Source organism: Peromyscus californicus, unplaced genomic scaffold, assembly GCF_007827085.1.
Source record: "Peromyscus californicus insignis strain IS unplaced genomic scaffold, ASM782708v3 Scaffold_12__1_contigs__length_115047231, whole genome shotgun sequence".
NCBI classification, from domain to species: domain Eukaryota; kingdom Metazoa; phylum Chordata; class Mammalia; order Rodentia; family Cricetidae; genus Peromyscus; species Peromyscus californicus.
The window spans coordinates 57,444,278-57,461,863 of NW_026294413.1; the positions used below are offsets into that span (position 1 = coordinate 57,444,278).

Below are 17,586 nucleotides of genomic sequence, written 5' to 3' on the forward strand. Positions count from 1 at the left end.
TACGGCAGGAGGAAGTTTACAAGCCCAAGTAGTTTCCACTGTGGTGCTGACCGACAACCTTAGAAGCAGGGTCCCATCTGCCATCCGTTCAGGCCCGCATGTGGCTGGTTCTAACCCTCCCTTTCACTGTTTTCCACTAGATGGCGAGAAAAGAAACAGCCTGCCTCAGATCCCCACACTGTGAGTACGAAAGGGATGTAGACAGAAGGTACGAGAGGGTAGAGACAGAAGGTCAGACTCATGGGCTAGGGCTGGAAGAGTATGCAGTGAAGCCTCACTTCCCTTGTCTCTGAGAGAATGCTTGAGTGTCAGCCTTTCAGTATGGTGTGTGTTCCTTCCCAGTCCACACCCGTGGGAATATTCCCTGTTCCACCTGGTGCTGTCTTAGGAAATCGGCTTCTGTCTTTCCTTCCACCCTTACCCTTTGGGGTCCTGGGCTTCACTCCCAGCTCACTGTCAGCCAGGCTGGCTGCTTTTCAAGATCCAGCCAGTGCCGGGTGGGGGGACAGGGGTAGAGTGAGGCTGGCTGAGGGGAGCTTTGCCGGTCTCTGAGGTCAGTCAGCTCCTGCCCTCTTACCTTCTCCTGCAGAAACCTGGAGGCTCGGCGGTCCCACCTCTCAGAAAGCTGTAGCATAGGTAAGCATGCTCACTGTAGCCTTGGCCTCTGGCCCTCCCTCATGCTTCCGCCTCTGCTCCCTCTCCTGAGGTTGCCAAGCCTTCTCTCCAAGTCACAGTGAACCACCTTCCCGATCACTTCTCAATGATGGCTCAAAAATACCATCCGGGGCTGGCCTCGAACTCAGAGATCTGCCCTCCTCAACCTCCCTGAGCGCTGGTATTAAAGGTGTGCACCACCATCACCTGGCAGAATAGTTTGTACCATGGTACTGTGTTGATCTTGGTCAGTTTTCATGGCACAGACATAATAGATTAAATGACTCAAAACCAGTCATTTATTTCTCCCAGCTCTGGAGACTGGCAAGTCCAGTCTCTGCAGATTCTGTCTGGAGAGGCCCTCTTCTGGGTTTGCCTCCTTGCTGTGTGGTCACGCAGTAGAAAGAACAAGCTTTAGCATCTCTTCCTCTTCTTCTTTTAAGAACACTAATTTATATTAAGAGTCCCTGCCTCATGACGTCATCTAAAACTCATCACTTCCCAGAGACCCCCACCAGTCATCATTCTGTAGGGTAGGACTGCAGCATATGGATTTGGGAGAGGTGAAAACATCAAGTTAATAAGAGAGTCAAATGGGTAATGTGTTACTTGAAATAATAAAACCACGGGAGTAAGCATGGACTCAAGCTGAGGTGTCTCCAGTTATGTGGCTTCCTTGAATCCTGGTACAGGAGCCTGGACTGGTCAGCATGACCCAGCCCTCACTCACTGCTTTGACTGCCCTGGCTTCCAGGTAGGAGCCATGGCCTATTTCCTGGCTGTGTCTGGTAAAGACACCTGGCCCATGGGCCCCTTTCTGTCATTACAGAATCAGACATCTATGCAGAGATTCCCGATGAGACCCTGCGAAGGCCAGGAGGTAGGTTCTTGAAGAGTCTGTGACCCCACCCACCATGGTGACCACAGTCAGAGCCCCCAGGAAGTGACATCATGAAGACTGCTGGGACACCTCAGGGGAACCTTTATTCTCATCTACATGTGCTCTGACAGAGAAAACCCGAGGGACCCTTGGTTTGAAAGATTCTATACAGATTGGCCTTAAGTGGGCCTGTGCAGCTCAGTGAGGACCTTAAGAACGTAGACACAGGGAGCAGGGTGATAGATCCCCCTGGATCTGAGACAATGGAACAAGTCAGATGCTATTTCCCAGCTAAGCCCTTGGATCTTTGCTGTTGAATACTCATTTCTCCCTGGGGAGACCAACTTGACTCAGGATTCCGAGACACCCCCACCCCTCTGTTTTCTCCCTCTGTGCAGGTCCACAGTACGGTGTGGCCCGTGAAGATGTAGTTCTTAACCGTATTCTTGGTGAAGGCTTCTTCGGGGAGGTCTACGAAGGGGTCTACACCAATCACGTGAGTCCCAGGCTCTTTTCTGGCACCCCTCGTCTGTCTGTCTGTCTGTCTGAAGGGTGAGAGAGGAGTTGGGTTACAGGTAGCAGCTGACTGATACACAGTGGGTCCTCATTCACATGGCCCAGGGCTACTTCTGGAGCACCCAGGGAGTGAAGGGAATGAGCCATTCCCAGAACTGGGGAGCAGTGTCCTAGGGGTAGAAACGCAGTGGGCGCTGAGGCTTGTGGGAGAGTGCAGGGGGGTAAGTGGGGTAAGATGCAGTTAGAGTGGGTCCTGAGTGAATCCAGCAGGATTGGTGTCCAGGTCACTGAAGCCTGGGTGAGCCTTGCCTATGTGGTTATACTTTGGCAGGCTGGAGAAGGCTGAGCCCAATGAGAGTGGTGTGGTTGAAAGTCGTCAGTATAGACAAAGGAGCCCCTGTGTGTTCTGCGCATGCCTGCTTGCTTTGGGCAGATCATGTGACTGTATCCTCACCTGGACACAGGGAAAGAGCTTTCTGGTCACTGAAGCCCTTTCTAGTTCTAACACAGAACGATCCAGAAGGGAGGGAAAGAGGAGGAGAGCATGAAAAGAGATAGAAAAATGGGGTGGGGGGGGTGAGGGGGTGAGGGGACAGGGATGAGGTGCCATGGAAGGGCCGCTCTATTTGCCTTCCCTAGGGCAGTAGCCAAGTCTGCGATGGCCGTGCTGAGGGTAGGGAAGGAACACTTTCTCCTGAGAAGCACGAGAGTCCCTGAACATACTCTTCTATTGCAGAAAGGAGAAAAAATTAATGTGGCCGTCAAGACCTGCAAGAAAGACTGTACCCTGGACAACAAGGAGAAGTTCATGAGCGAGGCAGGTAGGCGTCCCCCGGGGAGGAGCCCCTGAGATGCTCCAGCTCTCAAGGATGAGGGGGCTGGGAAGGAGCGAGTATAAACAATAAAGGGAACCCACCCCCCACTCCTGATTGTAAACGGACTCTTGTTCCATATTTCACAGTTGGGGCAGGAAACTGAATTGCTTATATGCATATACTTATATGTCCGGGGATGAGTTTGTAGCTTGGTGGTAGGACACTTACCTGGTATGCAAGGGGCCATGTTTGATCCTCAGCAGTGAGGGGGGAAAAATACTTTCTGTATGACCTTTGACCTACTCCACCACCCTTTCCGCCATGCAGTGATCATGAAGAATCTTGACCACCCCCACATAGTGAAGCTGATTGGCATCATTGAAGAGGAACCCACATGGATCGTCATGGAACTATATCCTTATGGGGAGGTGAGCTCAGCGGCCAGATGAGGAGCCCCGGGTGACAGCTGGGCTGCTGTTGAGCAGGGGATGGAGGGCATTTGATAGCAAGGGATCTTTACAGCTTCCCGCCTTCTGTATGTTAGGTGGAGGAAATTGCCAAAACACATGGTCACCTTTGAATTTGCCCCCTAAAGGAAAGGAGAGGTCAAGTGGCTATTGGTAGCCCGGTGCCTTGGTGCCACACTGGGGCACAATGAGTGATTCTGATGGCATGTCTCTCTTCCGGCAGCTGGGCCACTACCTGGAACGAAACAAAAGCTCCCTGAAGGTCCCCACTCTGGTCCTGTACTCTCTACAGATATGCAAAGCCATGGCCTATCTCGAGAGCATTAACTGTGTACACAGGTAGGTACAGTGTGGGACTGCATGGTCTGTGCCTGGCAACCGAGAGTACTCAGCTTTCAGCACCCGGGTAGTCTCCATGAAACATTTCCTCACCTGGAGAGTTAAAATGTCCTAGGGTACTGAGAAGAAGTCCAAAGTCTGAAGTCTCAATGGAGCTTTGTGTCTTCTGGCAAGTGCCAGGGAGGGCTGCGCTTGCCCAGAGCTCCATCTCCTCTGCCCCGCCCACTGGGTGACACATGACCTAGGAAGAAGTGGGCTAGAGAAGTGTCGGGAACATCATAGGGTCTGTTACTCTCCATCCTAGTTCCCTGATATCCCTGACCCACTAGCCACCTTAACCGTGACTGTAGTTGGATCTCCACCAGGCTTTGTTCTCGCTCCCTTGAGAACATGAGCCCCAAGAAGACCACCCTGGGGTGCTCACCGCATCACTGACATGGCCTGTGTAGCTTTGAGCCTGATTCTGGGCAAAGTCGTGTAGGAGATACAAACAAACATTGCCTCGTGCGTCCAGTGAGTCCTGTGGAGTACCCGCTCAGTACCGGCCTGTGTCCTAGAATGTAGGACAAAGTCATGATCAAGAGAAACAAGGATCCTTTTCTTTGGAAAGCTCCCAGTCCAGAGTGCGAGGGTCAAATGTGAGACGCACACGGCCTGGGGCCAAGGCGCTGTGATCATAGGGTTGTTTCCTTTATTTATCTGAAGGTGGGTGTTTTAAAACCGTCTTTTCGGTAGCAGAAGCAGCAGGGAGTGGCCTCGCCTGGGAGAAGCAAGTGGGCCTTCTGGGGTTGGTGGTGACACTAAGGGTGCAGGTGGCACCTCAAGGAAAGCCAGATGCCCACGAGTTTCAGGAGTTGTGATCTCTTCCTGGCAGAAGCCTGATGGAATGTTCCTTCAGGCTGATGTCTCTCCTCCCTTGTACCAGAGTCCCAAGGCCTCATGCTAGCCTTCAATCCTTCTTTCAGGGATATTGCTGTCCGGAACATTCTGGTGGCCTCTCCTGAGTGTGTGAAGCTGGGGGACTTTGGGCTCTCCCGGTACATTGAGGATGAGGACTATTACAAAGGTGAGGACTTGCCAGTTATCAGTACAATTTGTAGAATTCAAAATCCCAGAGCAAGGAAGCCAGAGGGTCAGGCAGCCTAGGTCAGTGGTCTTGGGGGAGCAGGAATACAATTCCGGCTCTTACATCCCTAAATAACTCCTACAAACCCCCTTGTCCGCACAAAGCCTCTGTGACTCGTCTCCCCATCAAATGGATGTCCCCTGAGTCCATCAACTTCCGCCGCTTCACAACTGCCAGTGACGTCTGGATGTTTGGTGAGTGGTGATTCAGGGGGCCTCAGGAAAGTGGTGATTCAGGGGGCCCGTGATCTAGGCAGGAGGCCAGCACAGGGAGCAAGGGTCTTACATGTGCCCCTCAGGTCCCAGGGCCACTGAGACGTCCCAAAGGTAGAGAGTCAATGGAGAGCACAGTGGAATAACATGGGCTAAGGCCTGGTTGGGACAAACTGGACTTGTCTCCCTTGTAAAGACTCTTGTGACAAGCATGTACAATATCTACCATCACTAAGGACTATATGGGAAAGGCTTCAAGGAATCCTCAAAGACAGCTGACCGGTTTCTTTTGATGAGGAGGTACAAGAAGAGAGAGGGCCCGGCTGGGTATGATGGACACAGCACTCAGTATATGACATATGGCCCTGCAGTTATTTCTGGGAAATATCTTTGTTCCTCCCATTTTCTACCCGAGGAAATTAAGGTTCAGACGAGTCAAGGGTTTGTCCAAGATCCCACAGGCAACAAGTGTCAGTATGAAGTTTATAACTCCATTTGGAGAGGCTTTGCTCTCCCCACACCCCCATGAGAAAGTTCTGACAATTCAGATGTGCCCTCCTCTGGATCCCCAGAATCCCAGTAGCTCCATGGGGAGAGTTGTAGGGAGTAGACCATGGTTCATACACTGTAAGTATAGGCTATCGATGTCTTGGGTGGATCATTGAGGTGAGGAAGACCTCAGAGCAGAACGCTCCTCCTCCAGCTGGGACCAAGTGCCAGTGGCCAAAGCTATCCCCGGGGAGGGCAGGTTGGTCCCTCCCCTGAGCCTTCTCCCTCTGCTCTCAGCTGTGTGCGTGTGGGAGATCCTCAGCTTTGGGAAGCAGCCTTTCTTCTGGCTTGAAAACAAGGATGTCATCGGGGTGCTGGAGAAAGGGGACAGGCTGCCCAAGCCTGACCTCTGTCCACCTGTCCTTTACACGCTCATGACTCGATGCTGGGACTATGACCCCAGTGACCGGCCCCGCTTCACGGAGCTTGTGTGCAGTCTCAGGTGAGCATGCTGTGGGGCGCTATGGGAAGAGGATATGGCTGTGGTCTCCATCCCCATGCAGTGAGTGGGTGTCCTGCTCCCCCTTGTCAGAAGGAGAGTTCAGGTTAAAGTTGGCGACTTGACCCCTAGTGGTTATAGGTAAAACGGAACTGATATTAGAACTTCCTTCTGATCATCACAGGGAAGGTGCCCTCCCTTCTAGAAGTATAATAGGTATCAGATAGTGTCGGAGGACAGAAAGTGGAGACCAAGTTCATTGCCACATGCAAGCTCAGAGATGAGGGCAGCCTGGGGAAGCCTTGTTCACTCAGATGCCTCATGGAGCAGACTACTTACGACCACGATCTTTCTTGTTTTCCCTCTCCATTTGAAATCCTTCCCAGTTATGGAAGAAAGGGGGTTCTTTTGGCTTGTTATCAAGACTGTGCCCCAGAAGTTACCTGTCTATTCTGTTTGAGGATCAGTGGCCTAAGGCTTGGATCCTTCTCATTGCCCAGCTGCTGTTTCTCTGGTGCCAGAAGTCACTAGTGGGGGATGTTTTCTATCTTAGGGGTTCAGGGCTTCCTTCTTCCTGCCTACAACTCACACATGGTCCAACTTCTTTTGGTTTCCTTTAGGGCGGGGATGAGCAGACTACTGTTAAGGACCCACATAATAAATATTTGGGGTTTTACAGTCTATGCAAGTCTCTGTTGCAACTCCTTGGCTCTACCATTGCAGCCCAAAGTGCTAGTAAAGGAAGAAGCTGACTGTGTTTGATAAAATTCCATCTGCATACACCCAAACTTGGCATTATGTTTACATGCCATAAATTTTAAAAAAATTCAATCATGAAAAAATATGGTAGCCTTTCTTAATTTGAAACCAGGCAAAAATAGGTAGGAGGGCAGGCTTAGCTGTGGCCATCATGTGCTGACCTCTGCTTTAATCTGACTTGCTTAATGATCTTAGATAATATAGCAAACATTGTGTGTGTGTGTGTGTGTGTGTGTGTGTGTGTGTGTGTGTGTGTACAGGTGTGTGTATACTGGATCAAATCCAGAGTTTTGCAAATGCTAGGCAACTATTCTGCCACTGAACTACATTCCCAGCTCTAGTGATTTTATTTGGGGGTGAGAAAATGGGCCATAGGTAAGACAAGGCAGTTCATGCTTATAATCCCAATGCTTGAAAGGTACAGACAGTAGGGTCATGAGTTCAAGGTCATTCTTAGCACATTAAAAAAAAAAAAAAAAAAAGAAGTCTGATAGGAAGCCCAAGGGAGAGGCTAAGAATGCCCAGGTGAAGATGACCCTGCATTTGTTTGTGACTTGGAGTCTCTAACACATTCTGCGAAACCACAGTCTTAGGATGCCTGTCTGCTCCTGTCTGTCTTCCCTCTGTGACCCTTTAATTAATTCTGCACCATCTGTTGGTCCTTCACAAGGATAACTTAGGAAGCCAGAAGGTTCCAGGATTAAAAGTAACTGAAAGATGTAATCTGAAAAGACAAGAGCTCTGGGTTGGAAAAGGAGGGGTCTTGAGCCTTGGTCATTGCCTGTCTCTGGGTTGACAGTCATTCCCACTCCTTGAAGAGACTCAGAGCCCAGAAGAACTCAGATGCCTCCTTCAGGCACAGCCTGGCAGTCCTTCCTCCAGGGTTAAGAAAGGGTCCAACTAACACTCTCCAGTCTTGTGTCAAACTTTGAGAACTTGCACAAAATGTTAGTGAACTGTCAGAATCCTTTTGACTGACAAAACATAGTAGGCTATGCGCGCAGTGAGTGTGTGTGTGTGTGTGTGTGTGTGTGTGTGTGTGTGTGTGTGTGTGTATAAGTTTGAAGGTACATACCACATGGTATGCACTTGACAATATGCACTTGATCTATGTTCCTTTGAACACATGGACTCGAAGACTCTGCAGTAATTCCAAGGGTCTCTGGGTTGAGAAGTATCACACTGGGACAGAAAGGAAAGACTTCACTATAGCTGAGAGTACGCTACAGCTCACAGCAAGCTACAGAGTGAGAGGGGAATATCTAAGGTCATGGCGAATCTGCGCCCGGCTCATGAACTTAGATGGGACATTGGAAATGTACACAGGGCTTGTTGCCAATAGCTGGTACAGGAAGGCTGGAGGTGGGGAGGTTGCTCTGTGGCCCGCTTCCGCCACCTGTTGGCCTAGCTCTCTAAGGATTTCTACCCATTGTCTATTTGTGTGACCCTCTCAAATCTTGGTGCAAGGATGACCTCCAGATCCTAATCTGTCTCAGAGGGGTCTCCAAGTCTCTCATGGAGCATGCAGGTGGAGATGGGATCTGGTGGCTCTCTACTGATCAGGCCCCTACTGGCTTCAGTGTGCCCCCTTTGACCCTGTTTCTCTCTGTCTGCCCTGACTCCTCAACAGTGACATTTATCAGATGGAGAAGGACATTGCCATAGAGCAGGAAAGGAATGCTCGCTACAGACCCCCCAAAATATTGGAGCCCACTGCCTTTCAAGAACCCCCGCCCAAGGTAAGCCAAGTCTGGGCTTCATCAGTCCTGCGGTCAAAGCAGAGACAGCTCCCTTCGTGGCCCGACTGCCCACTCATAGCACAAGGAGCTTGCTTTTCTACAATCCTCTTTCAGTTCTGGACCCAAACCCCAACCATCCACAGGTGTCCCCTCAAGAGAAATCTGGGGCCAGCACACAGCCCGTGGGGAAGCTGGATCAAGAACTGTCCTTTAGTTCCCTGTGGAAGCTTGTGTGCTTCTAGGGATGGCAGATCGAGTGCCCACTGTGATAAGGAAGGGAAATGTCCTGAGCCCCTGACATTCAGTCTCTATGCCCATGCCTGCAATGACAGCCTTAGGCTCAGGATCCAGGACCGTACTGCCCCACCATCACATGGTTGGGTTTCCAGAAACCAGGCCTGTGTTAGCTAGAGCTGACAAAACAAAATACCACAGGCAGAATGATTTAAACAACAGACATCCATCCCTCACAGTCTCCGAAACTTGGAAGTCCACAGCCCAGAAAACCTCAAAGGCAGTCTCTGGTGAGGTTCTCTGGTCGCTGTTTCCCTCCTCACTGTGATGAAACAATGAAGACAACCTAAAGAAGGAAGGGATTATTTGAACCGTGCATTTGAGAGTAGAGTCCATCACAGCAGGGAAGGCATGGCTGCCCGGGGTCACATGACATCTGCAGTCAGGAAGCAGAGAGGTGAATGCTGCCTCTGAGGTAGCCTCGTCTTTTTATGTGGTCCAGGATCCCAGCCCACAGAATGATGCCCCGATATCTAGAGTGAATCTCCTCTCAGTTAGTTTAATATAGAAACCCCCTCAAAGACATACCCAGAGTCTTGTCTCTTTGATGATTCTAGACCTGTCAAATTGACAATCAATATTAATTGTCATGGGGCCCCTTCCTAGCTCTCAGATGGCTTCCTTCTTGCCATATCCTCACGTGTCATGAAAGGTGAGAAGAAATGAAAAGGACTCTTTTTTTTTTTTTTTTTGGTTTTTCGAGACAGGGTTTCTCTGTGTAGCTTTGCGCCTTTCCTGGGACTCACTTGGTAGCCCAGGCTGGCCTCGAACTCACAGAGATCCGCCTGGCTCTGCCTCCCGAGTGCTGGGATTAAAGGCGTGCGCCACCACCGCCCGGCGAAAAGGACTCTCTTAGTCTGCAGTGCTGTTCTCATCAGGGTACTCATCCCATCATGGGATGACCTCACCCAACTCTACCTCTTCCTCAAAGACCGCACTTCATAATACTGTCACATGGGAGTCAGGATGCCAATATACAATCAGGTCCCGTTGGGACTGGGTACAGAGGATGAGTCCATAGCAGCACCCCATCTGGCTCAAGGCCCTTTCTCCTAGTCTCTCTCGAGTGTGTTGTTCTCATCCCTTCCCATCACTAGTCATGTAACCAGTGCTCATGGTATGGCTACAAAATGGATCCAGTGACAGTTTTGTTCCAACCTCTCTATTGTAAACAAACAGAACTGCCTCTGACCCAATAGTTCCTTTGGTGTGTCCTTTTTGCTGAAGGGGAGAGTCAGACTGACATAGCTCTGTGTTCTCTTTCTAGCCCAGCCGGCCCAAGTACAGACCCCCCTCCACAGACCAACCTGCTAGCTCCCAAGCTGCAGTTCCAGGTAAATGTGTAACTAGAAGGTGGGGAGGCTTGACTCCATCCCTCCTCAAGGTCCTTCCTGACATGCCATGCCTACACCTTTGGGGTGCAGCAGCAAACACCCGCTTAGGAGGTGGAGAGATGCCTGGGTTGGCTCTTTCTTGATAGCCAAGAGAGAATTTCAACTTCTCTCAAAAGGACAGAAATGCAGTTCTTCCACAAGTCCTGCCTGCAGCCCAGTCCTGCCATCTGCAGTGTCTGCTGCTTCCTGTGCCTGCCTGCAGCTGCCTTCCTGTGTCCCTGGCTTCCCTGACCTCTTACCCTGAACAGAGCCTCCTGGGAAGGAATTCCAGGGTGCTGGGGATGGATGACGATCCCCGAGACTTGAGTGTCGCCCAAGGTTCTATGCAGAGGCTCTGGACAGGACCTAGGTGGCCAGTGAAAAGAGAGCAGGGAGCCATCTAAGCTGTCTGCATCCGTCATTGCCAGCCTTGAATCTACCCAAGGCTGTAGCCTGTGACTCATGTAGTGCTGCCTTGTGTCACTCTCTTGCATCTGGGTGAGAGGTGGCCTCCTGCCTTTCCTTCCCCTACATCCCCTAGCCCAGAGTTGTGGCTTCAAAACAGAACACCCCAAGGAACCAGTACCAATGTTAGCTCTGCTGATGCTCCTCACAGGAAGAGTGAGTCTCCCAACCATGCTTTCCTTGTCAGGGAGATGGCCCTGTGTCAAAAACAAGCCCAACCAAGAATGGAAATGTCTTGTAGGGGGTGGCAATAATGCCTTTAAAAAAAGAGATATGTAAGCTGGTGAGATGGTTCAGAGGGTAAAGGCGCTCCCTGCCAAACCTGACGACCCGAGTCTGATCCCTGGAACCAATGTGGTGGAAGGAGAAAACTGATGTCCAGAAATTGTCCTCTGACCTCCACATCATTATATGGCATGCATGTGAGCCTGCATACACACACACACACACACACACACACACACACACACACACACACACACGCACAAAGCTAAAACAACACTTAAAATGTTATATTGTTAGACTGGGGAGATGGCTTTGTGGTTTAAACACTTGCTGTGGAAGCATGAAGGTTGGAGTTTGAGGCCTCAGAATCCACATAAACGCCAGGTGAGCACAGTGGCTGCCTGTAATTCCAGCCTTAGAAGGCAGAGATGAGGAGTCCCCAGAGCAAACTGGAGGATGTTGTGACAAGCTCTGGGTTTGACCAAGAGACCACGCCTCAGTGAATAAGGTGGAATAGTGATTAAGGATGACTCCTGACATCAATCCAGGACCCCCATGTATAGTTCAAATACACATGCACACACAATACGTTTTTAATCAAAATAATTATACCCCAGACACACAAAATATACATATACATACATGCATATACACACCCATGCATGCACACACACATACACACATACAGACTTCTGGATTTTGACCCTGTGGATTCAACTAACCAATAATGGGAAATAATGAAAAAAAGAAAAAAGCAAAGCCCATATCTACATGAAATACAGATTTTTCTTGTCATTATTCCCTAAACAAGATAGTATGCCACTTACATAGGCTTTCCATAGTATTCAATATCATAAGTAATCTAGAGTGCTTTACAATACATGAGAGGACAGCTGGAGATACACAAATATAACACCATTTTATGTAAGGGATTTCATATCTACAGTGCATCCTGGAACCACACATCCCTGGGACACTGAGGGATAACTCTGTGTGTGTGTGTGTGTGTGTGTGTGTGTGTGTGTGTGTGTGTGTGTGTGTGTGTACACACGCACATTTATTCATCTGCAGGCTTATCATAACCTACATCACAACTGTGAAACAAGCCCCTTCCCAAAGGGTCATGAGGTCCCATCCCTGGTCTCAGGAGATGAGTCATCAGTAAGCACCCTCCCATGCAAAGAGCATTGTGCAGGAGGAGTGGCCACAGATGAGAGGCCACATTGCTCTGCCACATCTCTTCGTTGGGGCCAGGAAAATCGCACATCCCATTCTTTATCTGCCATGGTAGAGCAAGTCTGCATCCCCACGGTGCAAATGCGTCCCTTTTTTGTGCTCCTGTTCGTAGCAGCTAATTGTCTACCCTCTTGCCTTGTCCCTGTGCCTTGTGCTTCTTTGCTTCTCATGAATAGGTCCCTGAGGGTCTGTGTGCCAGCTCTCCTACACTTACCAGCCCTATGGAGTATCCATCTCCTGTTAACTCGCTGCACACCCCACCTCTCCACCGGCACAATGTCTTCAAGCGCCACAGCATGCGGGTAAGAGGACTCTGCATGCTGGGTGTCAGCCTCGCCGAGGAGGCTGCTGGAGGGAGGTGGCTTGGGAAGTGCTCCATGTTTCCATGTGCCAGGCAGGCTACTGAGGGCTTCTGTGCCTTCTTCCCTTTTGTAAACACATCAGCTGGACAGGACCTGCTTTTGTCCATACTGGTGTTGTGGCCAGTGATGGCAGACTCTCTCTCTTTCCTGAGTCCTAGGAATCAGGTACTCCAGGCAGTGCAGAGGCTTTTGGGCAGAGCGTAGCAGGGCCTGGGGCTGCTGAGGAATACAGGACCCTGGAGGTCCCACCCTGTGCTGCATTCTTGACTGATTGCTTTGGTTGCTAAATCTCTCCCTGGAGAAAGACTTCATGGTGGCTTTCCCCGCTGCTTTTGTGAATGGTGCTTCTGTGTGAAGGGTAGAGGCTGGTGTGGATACTGACTCACTTAGCTAGCTCCCCTGTGGCCTCCTTCAGTGACTGCCAAGGCCCTGAAGGCTTCATGGACCAGATGGTCAGGTTTTTTGTGCAGAGCATCTTTGCTTGTGAGCAGATGTCCACCTCCACCAACCATCTCCCTTGTGGTCAATTGCTGTGAGCACCTGATAGATTTTACTAAGTTATGAAACAGACCAAAACACTTAGCATTTTAGCTCTTGCTCTGTATGTATGTACATTTCAGACTCATAACTCTAAAGCTTTTTGTGGAAAAAAATGCATGTTGATTACAATACCTTTTTGAGAAACATAGGTAATTATGTTGATATGCTTCTGTGCTGCTTATTCTTAATTTAGTAAAAATTTGAAATGAGCATAATTTAGAATTCCAGGCAGTAAGATCTGTTATGAAAGCAATTTTCCCCAAACTCACTCTGTTTTTCTCTCTTACATTAATTTAACCAATTTCTGACTTCGTATGTGCTTACCCATAATTAACCCACAGTTTTAAGCATGTGCTATAATTTAGGCAGTGTTCACTGCCCCCCACCCCTGCCCTGGACCCTTTATTCAGAGTTAATTAAGTTTTAGAGAGCTTTGTTTAAAATGGCGTTCTTTTGGAAAGAGGCTGTTTAGTGCCTGCGAGGGGCGGGGTACTGCCCTTGCCCAAGCCAAGCGTCACTGCCAGGACTGTTCAGTTCCATAAAGACAGCCTGTGCAGGTCTTTTGTGCCAGGGGATTAGCAGTGATTGTCAGATGAGAACTCTGACTGAAAGAACATAATGAATATTTCTTTAAATAAGTTTTTTTTTTTAAAAAAAGTTAAAAGTATAAACTCTTTTTTATGGCATAGATGAGAAAGTATCGCTCTAGCGGTGTGCCGACAATGGATCACATGTTTCCCAAGAATCTCCCAAAAGCATTTCACAAAGATTCAGAGACAGGGGAAAAAAAAGATTTCCTCTATAGCATGGCTCATCTGGGAGTCTGTGGATCATCCCACGGTCACAATGGTAGCCGTCTTCCTCCCTGGGGATATTGCAATTCAATAATGAAGTTCCGAAGGGTAGAATAGAGTGCTGTCCTGGGTGCTGAAGGAAGACATGGGAGGCTGGGCCTTCAAGGCACGCACGGGTGCAGGCTCACCTGGCTCACTCCTGGGGAAGATTTGGACAGGGAAAAACTGAAATGCAGGGGACGGACAAAGAAGCAGCAGTACTAGGAGCCAGGAGTGCGTGGTAAAAAGCTATAGGGTGGGGGAGGGTGGGGGCACTGTTTTGCTAGAACAAGGAAGGTTTTATGTGGAGGTGTAAATGAGGCAGGAAGAATGATGAGCCATAAGCAAATTACAGAGAACAACTCGTGAACACCGTTCTGTAACACAAGTTCCTGATTCCTTCCAAGAAGTGTAGGTGTCTGTCGCCTAGGAAGAATACCCAGGGTACATTTCGACCAAACTGCAGCGTAAAGAGGTTTAAAAGTTATTATTGGGATTATTGCAGCTGGGGAGATGGCTCAGTGGATAAGGCATTTGCCATGCAAGCTGAAGGAGCTGAGTTTGGATCCTCAAACTCACCTCAATGCTGGATGGGTGTGGTAGCCCACCTGTAATTCCAGCTCTAAGAATACGGAGAATCCTGGGAACAAGGGGGCTTGGTAGACTAGCTCATTTCAGTGAGCTCTCAGCTCACCTGAAAGAGAGGTACTGTGCTTCAAGAACAATTGAGGGAGATACCTATCTCCACCTCCAGCCTCATGCACATGGTCATGCAACACATGCCAACATGCATACACATATGTGTGCACATACTTCCACACATTAAGAATAAAGCAAAAAGCTTCTCCTTTTACCCTATAATATGTCATTATAAGGCATTAGAACAAGCCTTCCAGCATGTGTTTGCTAAAGTATCTACCAAGGTTAAGCCTGGGGCATAAAGCACATATACCCAGTGAGGCTCTCTTAAGACCTATAAGACTATATAGTAGATTTGGACTCCAGTAACTCATCCTATCAGTATTTAATCTCCCTAAGTCTATGGATCTAACTCTGTATTTAGAACTTTTGACACTTAAGTCCCACTATGTATTAAAAGCCTGAGATAGCTGTAGACCATAGCAGTCACAGGTTTTGGATTTAACTGGAGACATTTTTAACTTTAAAATGTTTACCTTCTTTGGGCAGTGGTGGTGCATATCTTTAATCCCAGCACTCAGGAAGCAGAGGCAGGTGGATAACTGTGACTCTGAAGCCAGCCTGGTCTACAGAGTGAGTTCCAGGACAGCCAGGACTGTTACACAGAGAAACCCTGTACCTTCCTTTTGAAGCGTTGGTGTCTTAGTCTATATTCTACTCCTGTAACAATACCCAAGGCTGGAACTTCACACTGGGAAGAGGCTTATTTAGCTCAGTTTTGGAGTGCTAAGAACATGGGCAGACACCCACAGGGCTCCAGTGAGGACTTTCTGGCCACATCATACCATGGTAGACAGCATCATGTTAGGGGCATGAACTATGTGTTCTATCTATTATTTATTGAACCCAGTGAGAACAGGAACATAATGGTTTTTAAAATTCCTGTTCTCCCAGCATCTGGCTCTATGCCTGCCACACAGCTGCTTAACAGATAATTTCTGAATGGGTTAGAGCAGTGGTCCTCACCCTTCCTAACGCTGCAGCTCTTTAATACAGTTCCTCATGTGGTGGTGACCCAGCCATACAATTCTTTCATTGCTACTTTGTAACTGTAATTTTTCTACTGTTATGAATGATAATGTAAATATCTGTGTTTTCCAGTGGTCTTAGGTGACCCCTGTGAAGGTCATTCGGACCCCCCTTCCCCAGAGGGGTCAAGACCCACAGGTTGAGAACCGCTGGGTTAGATGACTATCTATCATAAGAAATCAACACCGGTAATTGAATCTGTTGGAGTGATGGGCAACATACCCCAATATAACTATTTTAAAGCTATGTTGTAACGAACAAGCCTGTTTTATAGAGCTTAGTGGGGAACTCTTCAGAGGCCTGGTAGACGTGTGGCTTGTTAAAAGTATATATGATTTTTTTTTTTTAGCATTTTCTTTAAGTGACCTATAAACCAGCCACTTCAAAGGGAAGGGACTGTTGATTCACCATGTGCTTTGGTAACAGGATACCTGAGACTGGGTGATTTATACAGAAGTTTATTACCTCCAATTTTGGGGACTGGGAACTCAAAGATCAAGGGCCACCTCTAGTGAGGGACTTCCTACTGTTTTCTGACCTGGCAGAAGACATCCCATGGTGAGGGAGCACAGAGAGGGAGCAGAGAGGCAAACTCACCCTTCTCCCAGGAGCCCCTCCCATGGAAACTAGCCCATCCGTGTATTAATGGCATTAACTTGTTCCTGAACTCAGCGCCTCTGTGATCTTTAAGTCACCCCACTTCTCAACACCATTGTACTAGAAGTCAAGTTCCCGACGTGTGAACCTTAGGGGGCCACATTCAAGCCATAGCAGGAACCTCTGGTGTTCATGTCCCAAAAGGGCCCTGTCACTGGTAAAGCGTTTTGCAGTCAAGAGGATACACACAACCTTCTTCCTTCAGTAGACCCAGGAGGCCAAGGCGATCACTCACAGCAGATAAAAAACAAAATAGTTCAGAGGGACTGAGAAAATAATTAGGTAAATGTACCCTGGATAGATTGAGGGAAAATAGGAAAACATCAACACTCATGTAGGGTAATAAAACTAAGAGTAAGTCCAAAGTGCCATAGGCGAGTGAAGACTGGGGTTAGAACTAGTGAAGAGGAAGAAGCATTCACCTTGTGTCTGTGGAGTCATGCTCTGGAAGTTCCATTATTCACCTTGTCTCTTAGCACACTCCTTTCTCTTAACCTCTGGCTATATCATTCAAGCTGTTCCCTTAACCAAGAGTGCATGACTGATGGGCACCAACAGTCCTGTACCCCTGGAGCTTGAGGTAGCCCCACGGCCTGTAGAAGCTTCCAGACCTGCCACCAGCATGCTTAAGTAGAAACAAGTTCCAAAGGGTTTGGGGCTAGCTTTGTATTTCTGAGTCTATAAAATGTCAGTAGCCATCACAAATGCCAGCCAAGAAAAGAGGTGGATGGTTAAAAACAAAATGTCATGGGCAGATCATGTGACAGTTTGAACCCACTGCTTTGGGATTTGGCATCCTGTTGCAGCCAGGTGTGTGGGTGAGTCTGAGACCAGAGCAAAACATCTGGTCTGCATTTGTGGCTATGGCTTGAGGAACAGACAAGAGAAGAGCAACAGGCAATGCCAACGTTTGGCTCCCCGGCGGCTCTTCAGCAGCTCCTCCCTGGTCCAAGCCAAAGAATGGGGCTCATTGCAGCTGTCGTCCCCACAGGAGGAGGACTTCATCCGGCCCAGTAGCCGAGAAGAGGCCCAGCTGCTGTGGGAGGCAGAGAAGATCAAGATGCGGCAGGTCTTAGACAGACAGCAGAAGCAGATGGTGGAAGATTCCCAGTGGCTGAGGCGGGAAGAGAGATGCTTGGTGAGCGCCTCCCCTCTTTTCTGACCTGTGGGGTAGATGCTCCTCGTGCGTTCTCCATGCTTTCTACTCCGCATCCTAAGTCTTTGCTTTCTCCTCTGCAGGACCCTATGGTTTATATGAATGACAAGTCCCCAGTGGTAAGTGACCGGGAAAAGCCTGTCAAGAGCCACAGGCTGCAAGAGCCTTATCCACACAGGACCCCTCGGCCAGACCCCTGGGTCTGCCTGTCTCTGCCCTTTA

At 49.0% G+C, this 17,586-nt stretch overlaps 1 protein-coding gene across 1 annotated transcript in view; it reads left to right on the forward strand.

Moving 5' to 3' along the window:
• The window catches only part of Ptk2b (protein tyrosine kinase 2 beta), a 129,506-nt gene that overhangs the window by 106,427 nt on the left and 5,493 nt on the right, over positions 1 to 17,586 (forward strand). Inside the window, 16 exon segments of the mRNA XM_052732893.1 lie at positions 141 to 180; positions 590 to 636; positions 1,484 to 1,534; positions 1,933 to 2,030; positions 2,787 to 2,871; positions 3,193 to 3,293; positions 3,556 to 3,671; positions 4,637 to 4,737; positions 4,902 to 4,991; positions 5,796 to 6,000; positions 8,387 to 8,495; positions 10,057 to 10,077; positions 10,079 to 10,123; positions 12,265 to 12,390; positions 17,200 to 17,346; positions 17,448 to 17,483. Of these exon segments, the coding sequence (XP_052588853.1) occupies positions 141 to 180; positions 590 to 636; positions 1,484 to 1,534; positions 1,933 to 2,030; positions 2,787 to 2,871; positions 3,193 to 3,293; positions 3,556 to 3,671; positions 4,637 to 4,737; positions 4,902 to 4,991; positions 5,796 to 6,000; positions 8,387 to 8,495; positions 10,057 to 10,077; positions 10,079 to 10,123; positions 12,265 to 12,390; positions 17,200 to 17,346; positions 17,448 to 17,483 (1,418 nt within the window).